Source organism: Mastomys coucha, unplaced genomic scaffold, assembly GCF_008632895.1.
Source record: "Mastomys coucha isolate ucsf_1 unplaced genomic scaffold, UCSF_Mcou_1 pScaffold23, whole genome shotgun sequence".
Classification (NCBI taxonomy): Eukaryota; Metazoa; Chordata; class Mammalia; order Rodentia; family Muridae; genus Mastomys; species Mastomys coucha.
In genome coordinates, this window is record NW_022196906.1 from 110963687 (window position 1) to 110981901 (window position 18215).

The following is an 18215-nucleotide window of genomic DNA, read 5'->3' on the forward strand; positions in this document are numbered from 1 at the left end:
AGAAGGCAGGGGTACAGGACAGAAGGCAGGGGCACAGGACAGAAGGCAGGGGCACAGGACAGAAGGCACATCTCTTACACAGCTGTTCCTGAACACTATTTAGTGATGAAGTTCAAATTATTTGTCCAAATAATCTACCTCCATTCTCAAAAGGCTAAGGGGCCTCATGCTAGTGGTATCGATTAAGGTCCTTCCTTACAGATCCTTTGTCCAGAGCAGAACATCAGCTTTGTCCAGGCGAAAGGGTCTGACTTCTGTCGGACTCTACAGCCTCTGCGCCCCTCACCATTTACTAGGCTGTCTCCCATGTATATAGAAAACTACATGTGATTTGCTCAAATGAAGATGTGTTAAAAGGAAGTTAAGGTTCATATTTTCTTTTACATGTGGAGAATCAATTGAAATTAATTTGTATAAATTACTGCACTGTGTACATGAGTCCAAATCTAGAAATACAAATAATCTCACAGCCTCTAATAGGAAACATTCCTTGAGGGTGGAGAGGACTCAGATGTCAAGAACATGGGTTGCTCCTGCGAAGGACTTAGGTTCAGTTCCCATTTGATGGCTCATAAACATCTGGAATACTACTTTTAGGGAATCTTATATTTCCTTCTGGCCTCCATGTACATGGTACACAGATGTATATTCAGGAAAAAAAACTCTTACACACAAATAAAAATATATAAGCCTTTTAAAAACTAAACCCAAACAAACCATTCCTTACTTGACTGATGAGTTTACCCAGAAAGAAAAATCAAAACAACCAAAACCCAAATAAGAACTGCTATCCCTTTATTCTTAGCCAGACTGTAGTAACAATTTTCTAAGTAATTTACTGTCAGAAATATTCTAAATAAACACAAATTACATGAATCAATAGAGATTCACTGGGAGGGTTTTCCAAGGGAAGTTAGAATAGTACTCAGTTCCGACAGATGTTAGAACAGATGCCATTGGCAACAATATGTTAAATCGGATTCTTTACCTGAGGCACCAAAACAAAGCTGGGGCCAATAGCTAGGTAAGGTAGACACATTGGCTGGAGCACTTGTGACAAGTCAGCTTAGGAGGGCAGGCTGCTAGTTAAAGGACCCTAAACCTGCATTCTGGGTTGAACAACTCAAGGCGGAATAGGAGTTATCAGAAAACCTGTTGGGACACAATTGCTGTGTGCTTACTCCTTCAGCTAACAGAGAAGAGACTCCAGGGCACTCTCAACCTTATGTCTCCTTCTAATCACTAAGGCAAACAATGCTGATAAGCAGCCCCCATTCCAGAACCTCAAAGAACACACTTGACAGCCAATGAGATGCTTGGAGAGCTCATTCATTCCGGGCACTATTCTGATGTAACCAGACTGACAAAGATGAGGACATTCCAAAAGACACCTACATTCCTCCCCACTTTCGGCTATAGGGTATTGAAGTAATGGATCCCATGAGACTGGCATTCATCCAGGAATCCCGTAATAGGGGGAAAGAGGCAGGGGTAAAGTCTAGTGCTAGCCAGAGGTAGGCCTGGTTTCCTGGAAAGAGATTTACAGCTCAGCACATGAACATCAGGAGGGACGGGAGCCTAGACAGTACTGTGGGAATGATGGGCAGGCTGGGCCATACTTTGTGAGTCCCCCATAGCTCCTGCCTCTGCTTAGAACTGAAGGGCACACCAGGACCCCAGAGTGGATTTGTGACGTCATTGGATCTCCGTGTTGGTCCCTCTTTCAAACACGGTGACATTGGCTGAATCTTTCTTTGTTTTTCACTAATACTTGTGTCCTTAATTGGCATAGTAGGGATATTTGACCAATCAAGACCTGGCATCTGACCCTTAATTATGCCAGCAACCCTGAGCATGGTGTGCTTGTTCAAACTGTGTTTGAGCCAGAAATGAATGAGAATCTTCTTCGCCAGGTGACAGTAAAAGATGAGATAAAGAGTTCATGGCTGAAGAGTGCACATTTGTCTTGACCAAGAGAACACCAGGAAGCTGGGACAGAACTCTTGGGAATATTCAGAGTTAACTTCCTGAGTGTATTGTGTGGGGGTAGGGGTTGGGGAGTAGGGCAGAAATCTGGGGGTGGGGGAGAAGGGCAAAGTCAAATATACAACTTCCAATGTCACTTTGCAGCACCCATAGTGGCGGGGCCTTGGAAGAGCTAAAGCATGCTCCATCTTGGGCTGGTCAGTGGTGGCACACGCCTTTATCCCAGCACTTGGGAGGCAGAGGCAGATGGATTTCTGAGTTCGAGGCCAGCCTGGTCTCAGGGCTAGCTATACAGAAAAACCCGTCTCCAAAAACCAAAAACCAAACAAACAAAAAAGAATCTTTAGAAAGTAAGAACGCCTTTGCTTTCCTCCACTGGCTCACCCTCCCTGTTTCTTTCCGGGCTGTTGGCTGGCTCAGAAATAAGAGTTCTTAATCTAAGTGGGGGAGGACTGAAACAGAAGCACCTCCCCTTCCTTCGAAGAGCCCTTTTCCATACAGACTTTATCAGGAGAAAGACGACCTACTATGAATCTATATTCTTATTAAAGATTGATTAGCCAACAGGAGCCACACAGTCCAATTTCCTAATGGAGCATGCCTTTGCATCTCAAAACAGATCCTGGCACATTTTAAGGGGGAAATTGGTACTTGGAGATTTTAAGATGCTGGTATTTATCATTTGGAAAGTCAGGCGCTGAGGAAGATGTTGAGGCCACAGCTTTGTTTCCACTATTACTGGTGAGAATTATTCTCATTCCTTTCTGGCTCAGACACAGTTCATGCTCAAGGTTACCGGCATTATTAAGGGTCAGATACTAGGTCCTGATAGCTTCCTGAAGCAGGGGGACCTCCTTCTCAAGATAAGGAACGGTACCCTTCCTTCCTTCCTTCCTTCCTTCCTTCATTCCTTCCTTCCTTCCTTCCTTCTTCCTTCCATTCTTTGTTGTTGTTGTTGTTGTTGTTTTAATAAGAAAAGAGTCAAGAGCGAAAAGTTCTCATGGCCTCAGCCTACCACAAATATGTGGTGGGGTCTGAAAGGCTGCTGCTGAGTAGCGCAAACCAGCTCTCTCTTCCTGGAGACAGTTGGGGTACTTTCTCTTTCTGGAGACAGTTGGGGTACTTTCTCTTCCTGGAGACAGTTGGGGTACTTTCTCTTTCTGGAGACAGTTGGGGTACTGTTTTGTCTACCCGCATGTGTCAGGAACAGAGTAGCATTTCAGAGCATTCCTTTTACGTGTAGCCCCAGAGGTGCATTAGTGATATTTCCTGACTTGATTAAAAGTCACAGAAATGATTTCACCTGAGAGATTTTCATGCTTACATCCCCTTTGAGGGACTGTGCTCAGCTTCAGTTAGCTCCATTGATGAGACAAGACGTGAGTGAGAAAGTGATAAGAACACAAGAAAGGAGTGTATTTCTCCACACTAGAGAGTTCCAGAAACTGGATAATTGGTAGTATAACTGGGAGGGAAGAGACGAAGACTAGTGTCTCTCAATCTGACTGTCACACTCTTTGAAACAATGGCCCTCAAAGAAATGATAATTTCTTAGGAATCTCGGAAAAAAGAAAGAATATTTTTCTTTCCCCAGACACAGGGGAACTTGTATTACAGAGAGATTGCACACAGTACTAACACCTCGTGAGATCACCCTACAGGAAGGAATAGTGATGGCTTAGCATGGGGCTAGACACGCCTTCGCTGAGATTGCTGACACATGCTTGTCCCTGGCCCTCCTCACACTTCACTTTCACTTCAGGACCCAGAACAAGGGCTTGTGGAACATTCTGGACCTTTGTCCCTCTTCCCAGCATAGCCTCATTGATCAACTTCTTTTTTTCCTGCTTCTGCTATTAATTTAGATCTTTTAATTGGTTCACCAGGGACAGGTGGCTGAACCTAGCTTGGAACTGAGACTATGACCCCCACACTCCCAACTTCGATAACAGTGGGAGCCTGGAAAATCACTTACTCCCATCTCATCTGCTCTTGATGTACACGGCCAAATGTCCTCAGCATACTTATATTCCTTTCCAAAATGTTTCAGCTAGGTTCTTCCTATGAGCACATTCTTGACATTGTTGAGGCCAGAATCATCTTGGCTGCCAAGGTGTTTCATATGACTATGGAATGTTAGTAGAACATGGTTAGTAGGAACTAACATGGCTGGCTGGATGTCTCAGCGCGTTAGAGCACTTGCTGCTCTTGCACAAGAGCTGGGTTTAGTTCCCAGAACCTACCCGACAGCTCATGACTGTCTGTGGCTCCAGTTCAGGGGGATCCTACACCCTCTTCTTTCCTCTGTGGGCACTGGGCATGCATGAGGTAAACAGACATAAATTAGAGCAAGACACTTGGACACATGAATTTTTTAAAACTTTAAAAGTGTGTTTAAAAGGAGGGGTTAGCACTCCCCTTGTCTTCCTAGATTAACCCAGGAACCTGTGGACTCTCTCTCCACCCTACACGGCTCCCAAAGCAACCCATTGAAACTGGGATCCCATCTAAACCTTCCCAGGACTGCAGGTCCTGAATTTCAGGGGTAGGAACTTTGTCGCAGCCCCGAGAACTGTGTGAGATCCGCATAATTCACTCTTTCCTGCAATTCCTCAAAATGGCATTCTTCCCAAGGGTTTCTCCCGCCCCTGTCCTGAACACACACGCCCCGTAGATAATAACCTTAATTAGCAAGAATATACAATGTAGGCTGTAATTTAGCAGGATTAAAGGAGTGATTGGTTTTATTAAATTAAAACAAATGGGTCCCAAGACCACTCTTTTGCCTACCAAGTTTATTTTAGTCTGTCTTCTGTATTAGAAAAGGACCTATTTAGTAAACATTTTTGAAGATTAAAAAGTATGTAAAAACAGCACACGTATGTAAAAACAGTACATGTATGTAAAAACAGCGCATGTAACTCTCACCTATTAATGTGCCACTCATAGACTCCCAGCTTGCCTTGAGCTGCTGGCAAGTTAGCCTGATGGTTTTCCAACATTCCTCTAAGCAAACTCAGGTCTGATGTTAAAAAGAGCATGACATCAAATTACAGGACCAGGCAGGCTTGTTCGCAGCTCTCCTCTTTCCCCTTCATCATCCTCCCGGGCCCTAGTACCTCCTGTTGGAATTCCCAACATTCTTGGTAAAACTCCTTATTTCATGTAGCCTGAGGCATCAAAACGAAAACCCACCACCAGGCTTTGCAGAGCATAAATAGGAGGAAAGCCTCAAGCCTGGCAGGAACCCGATGTTCATATCTCTCTTAGCTTGAAAGTTACGGTCCACAGCTATTGAAATGTTAGGCTTTCAGGCCAAAGGATTCTCCTCTGGGATATTTTCTTTGTACTCTGAGAGGTCCCATCATACAGCATCAAACCTCGGCTCTCACAGGGATGAAGAAATGTAACCCTTGTGTAAGCAGAAGCCTGAGAGAAGCCCTGCTGCTGCTCACAGCAGCTCAGTGCCCAACTGCTCCAGGAATACTTGGGTGTTCTGAACTTGTGAGACTTAATGCCTGTATTACCTATGTTTCTGCCACTGTGATGAAACACCACAACCAAGGCAACTTACAGAAAAAAAGTTTATTTGGGACTATGGTACCAGATGGCCAGAGTACAGATGTCATAGCAGAGACTGCAGAACTGTAGGCAGGGTGGCTAAAACAGCCAGCTGAGGGCCCGCATCTCAAACCGCAAGCAAGATGCACAGAGAGTGAACTGAGAAGGATGCAAGTCTTTAAGCTCCCCAAGCCTCCAGTAACACACTTCCTCCAACAAGGCCATACAGCCTCAGCCTCACCAAACAGCGTCCATCAACTAGGGACCAGGTCTCAGCTCAAATGTCTGAGACTATGGGTGATACCTCGTTCAAACCACAATGCCTTCTCTATAATTCACATCATATCAGAAATTATCTTAAATGGAAACCTAAAACAGAGACAAAACTACATGTCCCCCTCATTTGGACAGCTCAAGGGCATGGCTTTCGTTGCATTGATACACACAAAATCCTAAGTCCCATTCTACACAATGTTATTGGCTGTTTTTCTTTGACCATCTTTCTAATCTAACAGGGAGCAAGGAATTCCAGTGGGGGATGACACTAACACAGACCAGCTCTGGGTGTAGAGTTGTCTCTTTTCTCTAGTTTACCCCTTCTGAATCCCATCCTTGCTAGAAGCTTCACCAGAGGGCTGAAATAATAAGCCCAGTTTCATGGATAAATCATCGACATCCAAGCCACATGGCCTGTGGGGGACTGTGCTACCGATGTTTGGCTTTGTAACCATTTACATGCATATTCCTGGAACGGTAGAGCACTCAGCTTCTACCAGAGAAACCTCTTTTGGCTCCAGCAACAGTTGAAATAGGGGCCCTAGAACTGGTTGGATTGCTGGAAGTAAATGACTGCTGAATGCTTAGTCTCCAAGAAGGCATCTGTGTCAGCCCCTCTGAAGGTTTATGGGAATCTCAGGATAGGGAGGGTGTGCTGGGACACTGTCTTCTGAATAGAGTATGCCCAGTGCTGTCACCAACAGTCAGCAGCTGACAGCCTAAATAGAGCAAGCAAGACAGACAGACAGACAGACAGACAGAAGGAAATGGGGAAGGAGAAAGAAAAAAGAAAGGAAGAAATAAGGAAAGAAAGAAACAAAGAAAGAGAAGAAGAGAGATAGAGATACAGAGGAAAACAGAAAGAAGAGAGGAAAGAAAGAGAGGGTGAAGGAAGGGAGGAGGAGCATGAGAAAGTAGCTGGACTTCTTAGAAGAATGAGGGGTAGGGGTGAGTGGAAGGGGTGAGAGCGAGTCGTGGGCTGACTGTAATCATGGTGTATTGTTTACAAGTATGCCACTGCTGAACATTTTCACAAAAATGAAAACTTCTTTAAATTTCCCCCCTTTTCCCTCTTTCAGAATAAGGATGGGCTGTTTGCAATAATCAATTTCCCTTTTCCCTTTTCTGTATCAAACCCAGTGGCTCCCCTGGCCACATAGCCATCCTAGGCATGACCCAACCACTTTCCTAATTAGTTTGCAATACTCCTCTGGCTGCAAATGAATTATGTTAAGGAGGCCAGCAGCAGTGGCGGCGGCAAGGTGTCAATCAGAGGCATTTCCTTGAAGGTCTCCTTCAAATGTCTCCTGCTCATAGCAGCCTGACTGTATGTTTGCAGGGAGACGCTTGTAAGTGGCATTCTGACATGTGCAATATGTTGGAAGAAAACGTCACATGCCAGGCAAGTGAAATGTATGGATGGGAAGAGCTATATCCTCCAAGACGTATTCCCATCTACTCTTATACACAGGGGGCATCAAGTTTTCAATAAAACAGCCTACAGCAAGAAACGAAGGAGAGGTAAAATGGCCCAGGGGAAATGGCTCAGTTGTTAGAGGACTTGAGTTTGATCCATCACTATGTAAAAACCAGTGCCCAACTGGAATTCCAGTTATGGAACTCCAGGAAATGGGGACAGAAGCTCACTGGCCAGGCAGCCTAGCCAAATCAAGGAGTTTCAAGCTCAGTGGAAAAACGTGTGCCAAAAACTAAGGTAGAGAGCAATAGAGAAGGATATATGACATTGACATGTGCAAACATGTTCATATATGTAACACACATACGCACAAATACACATACACACACATATAAACACCCATACAATCATATATACACATATAAACACACACACATACACACATATAAACACATACACATATAAATACACACACATACACTCATACACACACACACATACACACACATATAAACACACACATACACACATATACACACATATAAACACACACATACACACACCCACATACTGAAGAATAATATAAAAATATTTCTCTTGCAGCAATATTTAAGATTCCAGGGCTTCCTGTCAATAAATGCCTCCATGGAGAACACTGACATCTACGGCATTTCTGTACAAGAGTGGATAACCCATGCATTTTCAAGAGACAGGTTATCCATTTGCAGATTCCCTGTTTTCTTCCCAAGAAAAGGTATAGACAGAACTATCAGGTAGAATTCATTGAACAAGACATGCAAATTGCTGCCTTGTAGCCTGGTGAAATCATTTAAAATAATAAAGGAAGTCCGGATGAATGAGAAGACCCGGTCAATAGCTCTCTTCCACCATAACTAGCAAGTGAGCCTTGAAGGAAAACAAAGAGGCAGTAATTTAACTTCAGGGTCTTTAACAAGACAAATAGGGCTGCCACATCTTGTCTAGAGGTGGGCTAAATGGTATCTATAGGAAGGCTGGGATCAGAGGTTTGATAATTGAGACTCTTGTAGTCCATTGTGGGTTAAAAAAAAACATCTTGGGGGGCTTGAAGTTCCTGCTGAGAGTTCCCCAGAGCTGGGCTAGGGTCAGTGGTGATGGGCACTAGGGGTCATCTGTCTGGCAGTTCCTGAAGGAGACTTTAAGGATAAAGTGGGTAGGTGATCTGTTTTGAAGGCCTATGTGATTAATTATTGAAAGTGTGACTAACACATTTGTTGGGGGAAGGGAGACAGGAAAAGCATGTTTGTAAAGATGACCACCACCTTCTTCGGTTACTTCAAGAAAAGCACCAAGAACTGTTCCCAATTTTTACCAGAGGTCTGGGTGCCAGATCCCGATGATCAAACACACAAGAGAACATTCACCTTGCTAATGCACAGTCTTGTTGCACATAATAGCTAATTGATTTTGGACTGCATTTAAGACATTAGCCTGCACAGAGGGGATGCCATTTATAGACACAGGAACCCTTAAGGCACTAAAAATAGGCACTGCGATTGGGAACTTGCGCTGTACCAGCAATTCCCGAAAGAAGGGTCTGAACCGGGCTGGCGAGGCAGAACAAAGGACAATTTCAATTGCCCTTGGATAATTAAGGGGAAAGTGACTTTTGGAGAGATCTTCCCTGTTGTCCTTTTCAGTACCTCAGTGATTGCCACCATGAGGAGAGGCTTCACAGGCCATATGGTCCTACGGTGTATTACAAACTGTGTGTGACACCATCACAGCACCCATAATACCTGTGCATCGCAAGAGCAACAGACAGACGAGGAGGAGGATAAGGAACAGCCTTCCTTGAAGAAGTACGGTGTTCTAGTTTGTTATTCTGTTGTTGACTGCTTCATGAAAAGTTACCATGAAGCAAGGAACTGAGTCACAGCCAAAGTGCACAGTCCGCAGCCTGAGGGCGTGCTGACTGATGGCTTGCTCACAGGTCTCTGTTTTGTCAGTGTTCTTCTACAACCTTGAACCACCTGCCTAAGGATAGTGCTGCCCATAGTGGGCTGAGTCAGTCCCCTGTCCTGGCTTGCTGTGATAAACATTGCCACTTGACAGTTTATGTTTCATCATGAAGGGAAGGCAGGCCAGGAACGAATGTAGGGACCTGGTAGCGAGAACTGAGGAAGGGACTCCTCATGTCTGATGCCCACGGATGGCTGGATTCTCCTATATCTAGCATTAATCAAGAAAATACTCCTAAAGATTTGATTATAGGCCAATATGATGGAGGTATTTTCTCACTTGAAGTTCCCTCTTCTCACAAGACCCTAGCTTTTGTCAAGCCAGCACACACTCAGTACATCATTGCCAACCAAAACAATCCCTCACAGACATGTCCACAAGCCAGTTCCACTCAGGCAATCCTCAATTTAAACTCCCTTCTCAGATGACGTTAGGCTATGTCACGTTGATGGGCAAAGCCAACTAGAGGGCCAGGGGATGTGATTCCTTCTTCCTGGGTCACTATATTCTGAGACACACACTTAAGAAGGAGCTGTGACCACAACTATTGTGTGACATGAAGCTGAGAGGGAAGCATGGGCAGGCATCCAGAGGAAGTTGGAGGGGAAAATCGAGGAGTGGGCATGATCCTATTTAATTGTATAAGTGTATGAAACGCTCACCTTTCCATAACCCCGTTATTGTGTGAGCTCGATTTCTTATTGATAAAATGTAGACACCACCGTGTAAGTCTGCAGAGCATTACCTTAATTAAGAACAATAACAATGTAGATAAAAGGAGCAGGGAACTGGCCAGAGCCTTGAAAACATCAAAGCAAGAGCAGGGAGAATGCTTGCAGCTCATGTCAGGGTCTATGAGACTTCCTAGTCTTATGATAAATGGCAGGAGGAAAGTTCAGTTTATGCCTGTGTGTTTGCTTAACTATTTTATGAAAATATTTTCTAAGTAGAGGTGATTCAGAGAGTAAAGATTCACTAGAACCCAAAGTCCTCAGTGTGTTCCTTCACAGGCATCCTTGGTGTTCTAGTGAGGGGGACACTCCCTTCTGCCTTTGAAGTTAGGGACCTTTTGCTGTGATCGATAGCACATTATTTTCATCAGAGGAAAATATTAGAGCCCCATAGAAGAGAAAGTACTGCATATTTAACATTAGTTAATATTATTTATTTATAATGTAAGCTGTTTTCTTAACTAGCAAGGTTTATTTTGAAAAATTGCCAAAATTATTCACACATAGACCAAAACATTTCATGTGTGAGGCTTCATTGTTCTATGTTGATCATGGCAATTCATTTAATCCTGGCAACACTGTCAGTGTTAGGATACTTAAGTCAGAAACTCATGACTTTTGTCAGTGTTTGGACCTATCCTTAGAGAAAAAGTCTACAGCGTCACTTACAGACATGGCTATGAACTATTCTCCCAAAATATTATCAAATAAAAGCCTAGGGCTTTAACTGAAACATACATGGTGGAGGGAGAGGACCACCTCTCAAAAGCTGTCCTTTGACCTTCACTTGCATGTGATAGCATGTACATAACATACATACACACACACACACACATACACACATACATATACATATACACACATACATACACACAAATAAATAAATAAAATTCAATAAAATTAATAGACATGAATATGTCACTAAGTAGTTACACAAACAAATTTACAAGCATTTCAGAAACTGTTATAGTGAGCAGCAGCCAGTTGCTCTAAAAGTCTTTCCTAATACCTAAACCTTTACTGTCACTTAAGTATATGACATATTACAAAAATATTTAGAATTTCAGTGTCCAAGACGAGCCAGAAAAATAACTTTTCCCCTACCAGCTGCTTATTCCAATTAAAAAAAAAATGCTTTTCTGGACTTGAGTGTAGAGACAAATGGAGAGACGAGTACTTGTCCTGAAGAAGGAGCCAGGATCCTCTCCGTCTTGTCCTCAAACACACTGTTTGTATAATGTAAAAAAGAATTAATCAATAAATCGTCTGACACAAAGCACAGCTACAGACTTTAACATAACTGCTCAAAATAGCTAATTATATTCTTGGCAACTAAGAAACCCCTCAGTCACCCGGAAACGAGTGTCCAAGTAGGTTGAGCTGTATGAGCCAATACGTTATAGGTTGAGCTGTGTGAGCCGATACGTTATAGGTTGAGCTGTGTGAGCCGTTAAGTTTCCGTGGCCTACATTAGCAATTTCTATACTCTGATCCCCAGAGTCACACTTTAAAGGACAGGGTTTTTTTGTTTGTTTGTTTATTTGTTTGTTTGTTTTGCTTGGTGTGTGTGTGTGTGTGTGTGTGTGTGTGTGCATGATTCTAAACTTTTGATAATTCATGTAAACAAATGTGAGAGGCTTAGATAATAAAAAAAATACCAATAAGTTGGGCATAGACCAAATAAGTTTTTTTTTTTTTTAGAGTATTTCAGATCCAGAAAAACAGCCAATTGAAAATAAACTTAAGCCAATAAATGCTTCACATTTTATCTTCACTTAGAGATTGGCTTCTGTGGTCATTCGAATGAGAAATGTTCCTCACAGGCTGAGGCATTTGAACGCTTATTTCTCAGGCAGTATCACTGTCTGGGGGAGGTCACAGAACCTTTAAGAGATGGAGCCTTGCTGAAGAAAGCCAGCCACACGACATCACACATGTGTTCATTCTCTCTGCTTCCTGTGTGTGGTTGAAGATGTGGCCTCTCAGCTTCCTGCTCCAGCTGCCTGCCGCTATGCCTCCCCCACACTAACAGACTCAGTTCTAGAAGCAGGAATAAGCCTTTCTCCCTAGATTTGCTTCTGGTCATGGTGTTTCAACACAGCAACAATAACTAATAGAGTGCCTCTGGAGTTTTACCACTGGTCCGTTTTCAGAGCTATAGAGGGGTTGTGCTCCATCAGGAACCTCACAGATTATCACTAAGCCATCTGCCAGAAAACCAGTTGCCTCTCTGTGTTCACATGGGAGGTGCTCCTTCCTGGCTGTGCCCCAAACTCAGCACTGCTCTATATTTATCCCCACCGTTCCACTTTGAAAATGTATCTCCCAACACATCAAGGTTCATTGATTGTGTCTTTCTGCAACTCTCTCCTCTCTGACTACACTATCTGAGTTCCTGGAGACGAATCTTACCTGATCACACAAAGCTTTGAGAAGGCCAAACCATAAAGGTGAGGTTACAGGCAAGAGAAAATGCTCCCCTCTGATTTTAATCCAATCAAATAAAATCCAATTAGCAAAGGTTTGTCATAGTCCTTAAAGTGCAGGGCACAGCTTTACTCTCTCAAAAGGAAAATGTCTTTGTTTGAGGGTAATTATTGTTTTAGATAGTGAACGATGGAAGATGGTAACAATTCTATGCATGATAAATAGGCGGAGCCTCTTAGAGGGATTACAGACTGCCAGAGATAAATACACGTTGTTAATTTAGAGCAGAGAGCGCTATGGAAACCAAGCTGGGATGACCTGCTCTGAGGACAAGAGCGCAGCCAGGTCATCATCAGAGCAAGGAAAATTCCCCTCAGCTCCCCAGAGCTGTAATAAGCACCTTGGTCAAGTCGAATATTAATTACATGACTTATTCATTACGAAAGAGCTGGAAGGAAAAGAGATTGTCAAATGATATACTGAGAAAGTATTGAAATGTTTTGCTTGCCGGTGCCGGATAGTATGGGAAAGGTAAGTATTTTAGAAGTGCTACAGACCAGTGCTGGAGCAAAGGGCAGCACAACTACCCTTCCCTGAAACTTTCTCTTTATCTGAGAAACGAGTGATGAGCTCTACCTGTCCAAATGGCTCATCAGGAAACTAGAGAACATAAGAATGTTGGCTCAACGGTCTGAATGTAACTTTTTAGGCAATTACCACTATAAGGTCAGTTGTGTGCATTTGATAGAAATAATAGTGTTTATTTCTCTGTGTGTGTGCGTGTGTGTGTGTGTGTGTGTGTGTGTGAGAGAGAGAGAGAGAGAGAGAGAGAGAGAGAGGAAGAGAGAGAGAGAGAAAGAAAGAGAGAGAGAGAGAGAGAGGCAGGGGGCTGAGGAGCCAGACGAGGGCTTGGGGGCTCTGTAGCTGAAGTTACCAGTGCTTGTGAGCCTCAGGTGTAGGTGCTAGAACCAAACTCCAGTCCTCACCAAGAGTGGTAAGTGCTCTTAACTGCTGAGTCAGAGAGGTTAGTTCTCTTAACTGCTGAGTCATCTCTCCAGCCTCTGTCCATAACAAAAAAATGAACATTGCACTGCTTGCTTATTTGCTTTCTATTTCTGGTTTACAACAGCACTGCACGTGTAGATATACACATAGATGGTTCTGCTCTCCCCAAAGGCAAAAGGGTCATTGTTGGTGGCTAGCTCTAGACTCTGGGACTGATGTAAATAACCTCTCATATGCTGGAAGATTAAAACCCAAGAATACAAAAGCAAAAATATTTCAAATAAATTAAAATGGGTTTTCATCTGTTCAAGCAGGATCTACCTCATGCTAAACTTTTCATATAATACTTATATATGCACACATGTGTATACATATAGCCATAGATATTCCTATGTATGAAAGGGTCATAGCATACAATGCATTTCATCTGCTACCATTTTGGCTATGCCCCTGAAACACTATGATATAATTATCTTATCCAAACACATGGAAGAAACAAGGATATTTGACATCTCCTAAAACACGGAATTCATTTCACGGGATCGTAGCAGACTGGTTTTGCTGCTTGCTATAATGGATTCCGGCAACAGGCGTTGTGGAATCTCCTGTAAGGATTCTTGACTGTTGAACATGAAGAATGATTTGGCATTTCGCCAAAGCTGGCTAATACAAACCTGAAGCTAACGCTATGAACTTGATAAATGGGGTAGATACAAGTGCTTTTGAGACATGTTCACTTTCAATTTATTTGGCCACCAGAGAAAGTACTCCTTGATTCGCATAACACCTCCCCCAGCCCCCCCATTAAGAGGAGAGATGCTGTATACAAGCATCTACTTCAGACTCTACAAAATGCATTCTGCCAGGAGACAGCTTGATCCTGCTGCTGTGGGCTGGGCAAAGGAGAAAAAGTCTGTTGAGAGATTGCCAAGTTTGTGTGGAGCATTGTCATGCAAGGCGCTCTTACTTAGAAGGAGTTCTTGATGTAATTGTCTCCTGCTGCCATCTTGAAACTTTTCACATTCAGAATATGTGTTTGTTCATGTACCTTTGTGCATGTGTACATGACTATGTATGCATACCTTGGCACCAAAGGACAAACAGGTTCCAGCCTATAGGCTAGGTCTTGGGTGCTGTTGACTTATAGACTTGGCTGTCTGTCCATCAAGCCCCATGGACCAATCAATCGCCTCTGCCTCTCCAGGGATGGTATTATCAGCCCGCAGGCTTTTGTTTTGTTTTGTTTTATTTTATTCTATTTTTGCTGTTGTTTTGTTTTACATGGTTTCTGCTGATCTGAACCCAGATCCTCTCGCTTGCAGAGAAGCATTTTACTTGTGGGACCGTCTTCCCACCCAAATTCTGCTCTAAACAAAAAGTCCAAAGGATAAGGCGTATCTGACTGTCTCCACACCTTGTAGTGCTGTTAGGAGTTAAGCAACAGCTAAGAGGCTCTCCTTTCTTCTTGCTTAATAATCACGATTAATGTCTGCGACATAACATTTTCCAGATATCTTTGGACAACAGAAGACAAGAAATTCAGAACAGCATCTCCACACATGTGAGGAGCCGCAGCCACCTCCCGGTGCGCACACCAGCACACAGAACACCAGCAGAGAACTGAGTTCCTACTGGGCACATTCCAAAATGCTGCTCCCAAGATTTCTTTTTCTTTTGTAAATGCCTTTTGTCTTCATTTTTCCTTCGGTCAGACAAGGATAATGAACTGAATTTAGTGTTGGTAAAAAGGGAATTGAGCATCAGAGCTTGAAGAATGAGCCTTCCCAACTGATCTGCAGAAGAATTATGGGCTGGGTCCTTGAGAAGGCAGGCTTCCATGCTAATCCTGCTTCCCAGAGATGCAGCCAAGGAGTCATCACACTCAGGAGTCACAAAAGAGTCAGAGAGAGGAGTCTGGCTTCCAGTGGCTGACCACTGAGTGCTGTCTGTTAGAAAGCAGGCCAATTAGTAGCCAGTGAAGCAGACATAACAAGCCAGGTCATCACTGAAATGAACAAAACATGCTTGCCAAGAATGACACCAAAACCAAAGATCTGATGGTGCTGGGCCACTGATCCACATGGACAGGGCAAACTTGATCCTTTACACTGTCAGGAGTCCCAAGTAACAGCTGACATAGTGACATCTTAATAACGTAGATATTTTAAAGACACTGATTATGTGGAACAAAGAATTTGAGCTATTTGTAGAACAAAAACAATATCTGGGGGAATTAAATTATTGGGGGGAAATAAAAGAAGGAAGAAATATAGGGGAGCAGAAAGGAAGGGAAAAATCCCCTCTGGTGTAATCTTAATAGGTGGAATGGTAGCTTTTATATATTAGTGCTCATCATAACTATCTGAAAGGTAGGTGTGTGTATGTGGGTATGTTTGTATGTTTGTGTGTGTGTATGTATGGTTGGCCCAGGGAGTGGCACTATTGGGAGGTGTGGCCTTGTTGGAGTCTGTGTGGGCTTGTGGGTATGGACTTTAATACTCTTGCTGCCTGGAAGTCAGTCTTCTCTAGAAACCTTCAGATGAAGATGTAGAACTCTCAGCTCTGTTTGCACCATGCCTGCCTGGATGCTGCCATGTTCCCGCTTGATGATAATGGACTGAACCTCTGAACCTGTAAGCCAGCCCCAATTAAATGTTGTCCTTATGAGAGTTGCCTTGGTCATGGTATCTGTTTACAGAAGTGAAACCCTAACTAAGACAGTATGTGCACGTACAAGTGTGTGAATCCATGTATGTGCATGTGTATTCACATGTGCATTGTGAGCATAGTAAGTGCATGTGTGCACATGTGTATAAATCTGTATGCATGCATGTGCTCACCTTTGTATGCATGGTTGTGTGCCTGTACACATGTGTGAGTGTGTAAATGTCTATGTGTATGCGTGTGTATATATACATGTGCATATCAATGTGTGCAAATACATAGGAATAAACCTTGCTTGTGCTGGCCTGAAGACACCTTTGGTTGATATTCCCAAGAGCAGTCCACAGAAGATTTTTGATACAGGGTCTCCCACCATTCCGGAGCTCTTAGTGTGACCTAGGGGACCTGGTTAGCAGCTCCAGGAATCTGCCCATGTTTACCTATCTGGCTCTGACGTTGTGAATGCAGGCCACCACACCCAGTTTGGGTTTTGTTTTCCTTTTCCTTATGGCTTCTAAGGAGTCAAACTCAGGTCCTCATGCTTGCTAAAACACGTTACCAACAGTTATCATCCAGCCCCCCCCCCCCCCCCCCCCCCCGAAGTTAAAAAGGCACAGATCACTAGACTTCATGCACATATTCTGACTCAGTCAGTCTGGGTTGGTATCCGAGTTTGTACATTAATTCCAGGTTCCCGGGAGGTGTTGCAGCTGCTATTTAAGGGGCCATGCTTTGAAAGCTCACTATACCAGGCCTTTGCAGGAGAGATTCTAGGGCCATGACTATGGAACTGAAGGCAAGCCAATTTACCCTTTTCTGGTGCCTCAACTGACGTCAACTTGGAAAGTATGAGACATCTATCTCACTTGCTATTATATAACTCACTGATGAAGTATAAAATACATGCTAAGCCTCGTTTATAGTCTCTAAGATGCTGGGCCTGACAGTTGATAATTGGCACGTAAAAATGAATGCAAATTAAAGACAACATTGATGTGGCTTTTAGTCAGAAAAGGAGGGAAGGAGCAAGAGAGAGAGAGAGAGAGAGAGAGAGACAGCCCAAGGGCTTACCAAAGGCCGTCCAGATCTTTTTATTATGAGCTGGCCTCGAGTGCAGGGCCTGCTGTTGTGTACTGTTGAACCTATTAAAAACATATTTAAAATGGAGATGCAAAGATAGAGGACCCAAGTCTGATCCTGGGAATTGGGACGTCAGTGGGCTTATTTCCCAATTAATTCACTCTTTTCTAGACTACAGCCTCAAGATGGTGTTTTTGGGCTGCAACCTAAAGAGACACACCTCACTGCATGTGCTCTACTGCTGTGCAGCTGGCATTCTAAGCACTCATAGAATGAACAGCAGGTGAGGATTTTATATGGATGCTGAGGGTCGTAAGATAGCTTAAGCATTCCAGCCAACCTTGGTTCACAAGCCTCCTCTGACACCAGGCTGTGCATCTGAATCTGAACAGAGCTCATGGTTGGGGCTCTTGTGGCTGATTGGACCACACAGGAACTGTGCGTATTATAGGAAGAACAGATCTGATCAAACAAGAGCTTTCACAAGCACTTAAAACATACCTAGAAGGACATGTCAGTTACTAGTAATTAATTCTATTTTAGCCATGTTTTCAGTAATTAATAAACACTTGTCTACGTCTCCATCAATTTTAAGTTGCAACATTTTCCCTGATTTTATGGAGATCTATAAAGTAACAAAATGAAACAAGGAGATTCTAATGTTAAATGACATTGTTAAAGTCCAGTCCCAGGCTCTACACATTAGAGCATCTGAGAGTGTCAGAGAGCTGAGAAAAAGGAGGGGATACGCCGGATCTGAACTTGACTTTTTCTAAAAATTTAAATATTGCTATTAACAAAAAGTAATAATTACTCTTTTTGTCTTTACTAGAAGAGGATGTGAAAGCAGACAGGAGAGTGTGAGGCTTGGTTTGACTGTGCTTCTGGATATGAAGCACCCATGTCCCCTAGAGCCATGTGCTAAACCTCGTCAGCTTCAGTTTTCTACCACAGAGTTAAAAATTCATAGGATTCAATTAAAAAGTGCGACTACAGCCAGGCGTGGTGGCGCACGCCTTTAATCCCAGCACTTGGGGGGCAGAGGCAGGTGGATTTCTGAGTTCGAG

General features: G+C 43.3%; 1 protein-coding gene across 14 annotated transcripts in view; it reads right to left on the minus strand.

The window, feature by feature from the left end:
• Positions 1-18215, minus strand: part of Rbms3 (RNA binding motif single stranded interacting protein 3) — a 1349634-nt gene that overhangs the window by 623741 nt on the left and 707678 nt on the right. Inside the window, exon 2 of one of the 14 annotated variants that reach the window (XM_031343075.1) lies at positions 11077-11198. The exons of the other annotated variants lie outside the window; for them this stretch is intronic. Coding sequence (XP_031198935.1) covers positions 11077-11198 — 122 coding nt within the window. The remainder of the gene's footprint in view (positions 1-11076; positions 11199-18215) is intronic. 14 annotated transcript variants of the gene reach the window in all.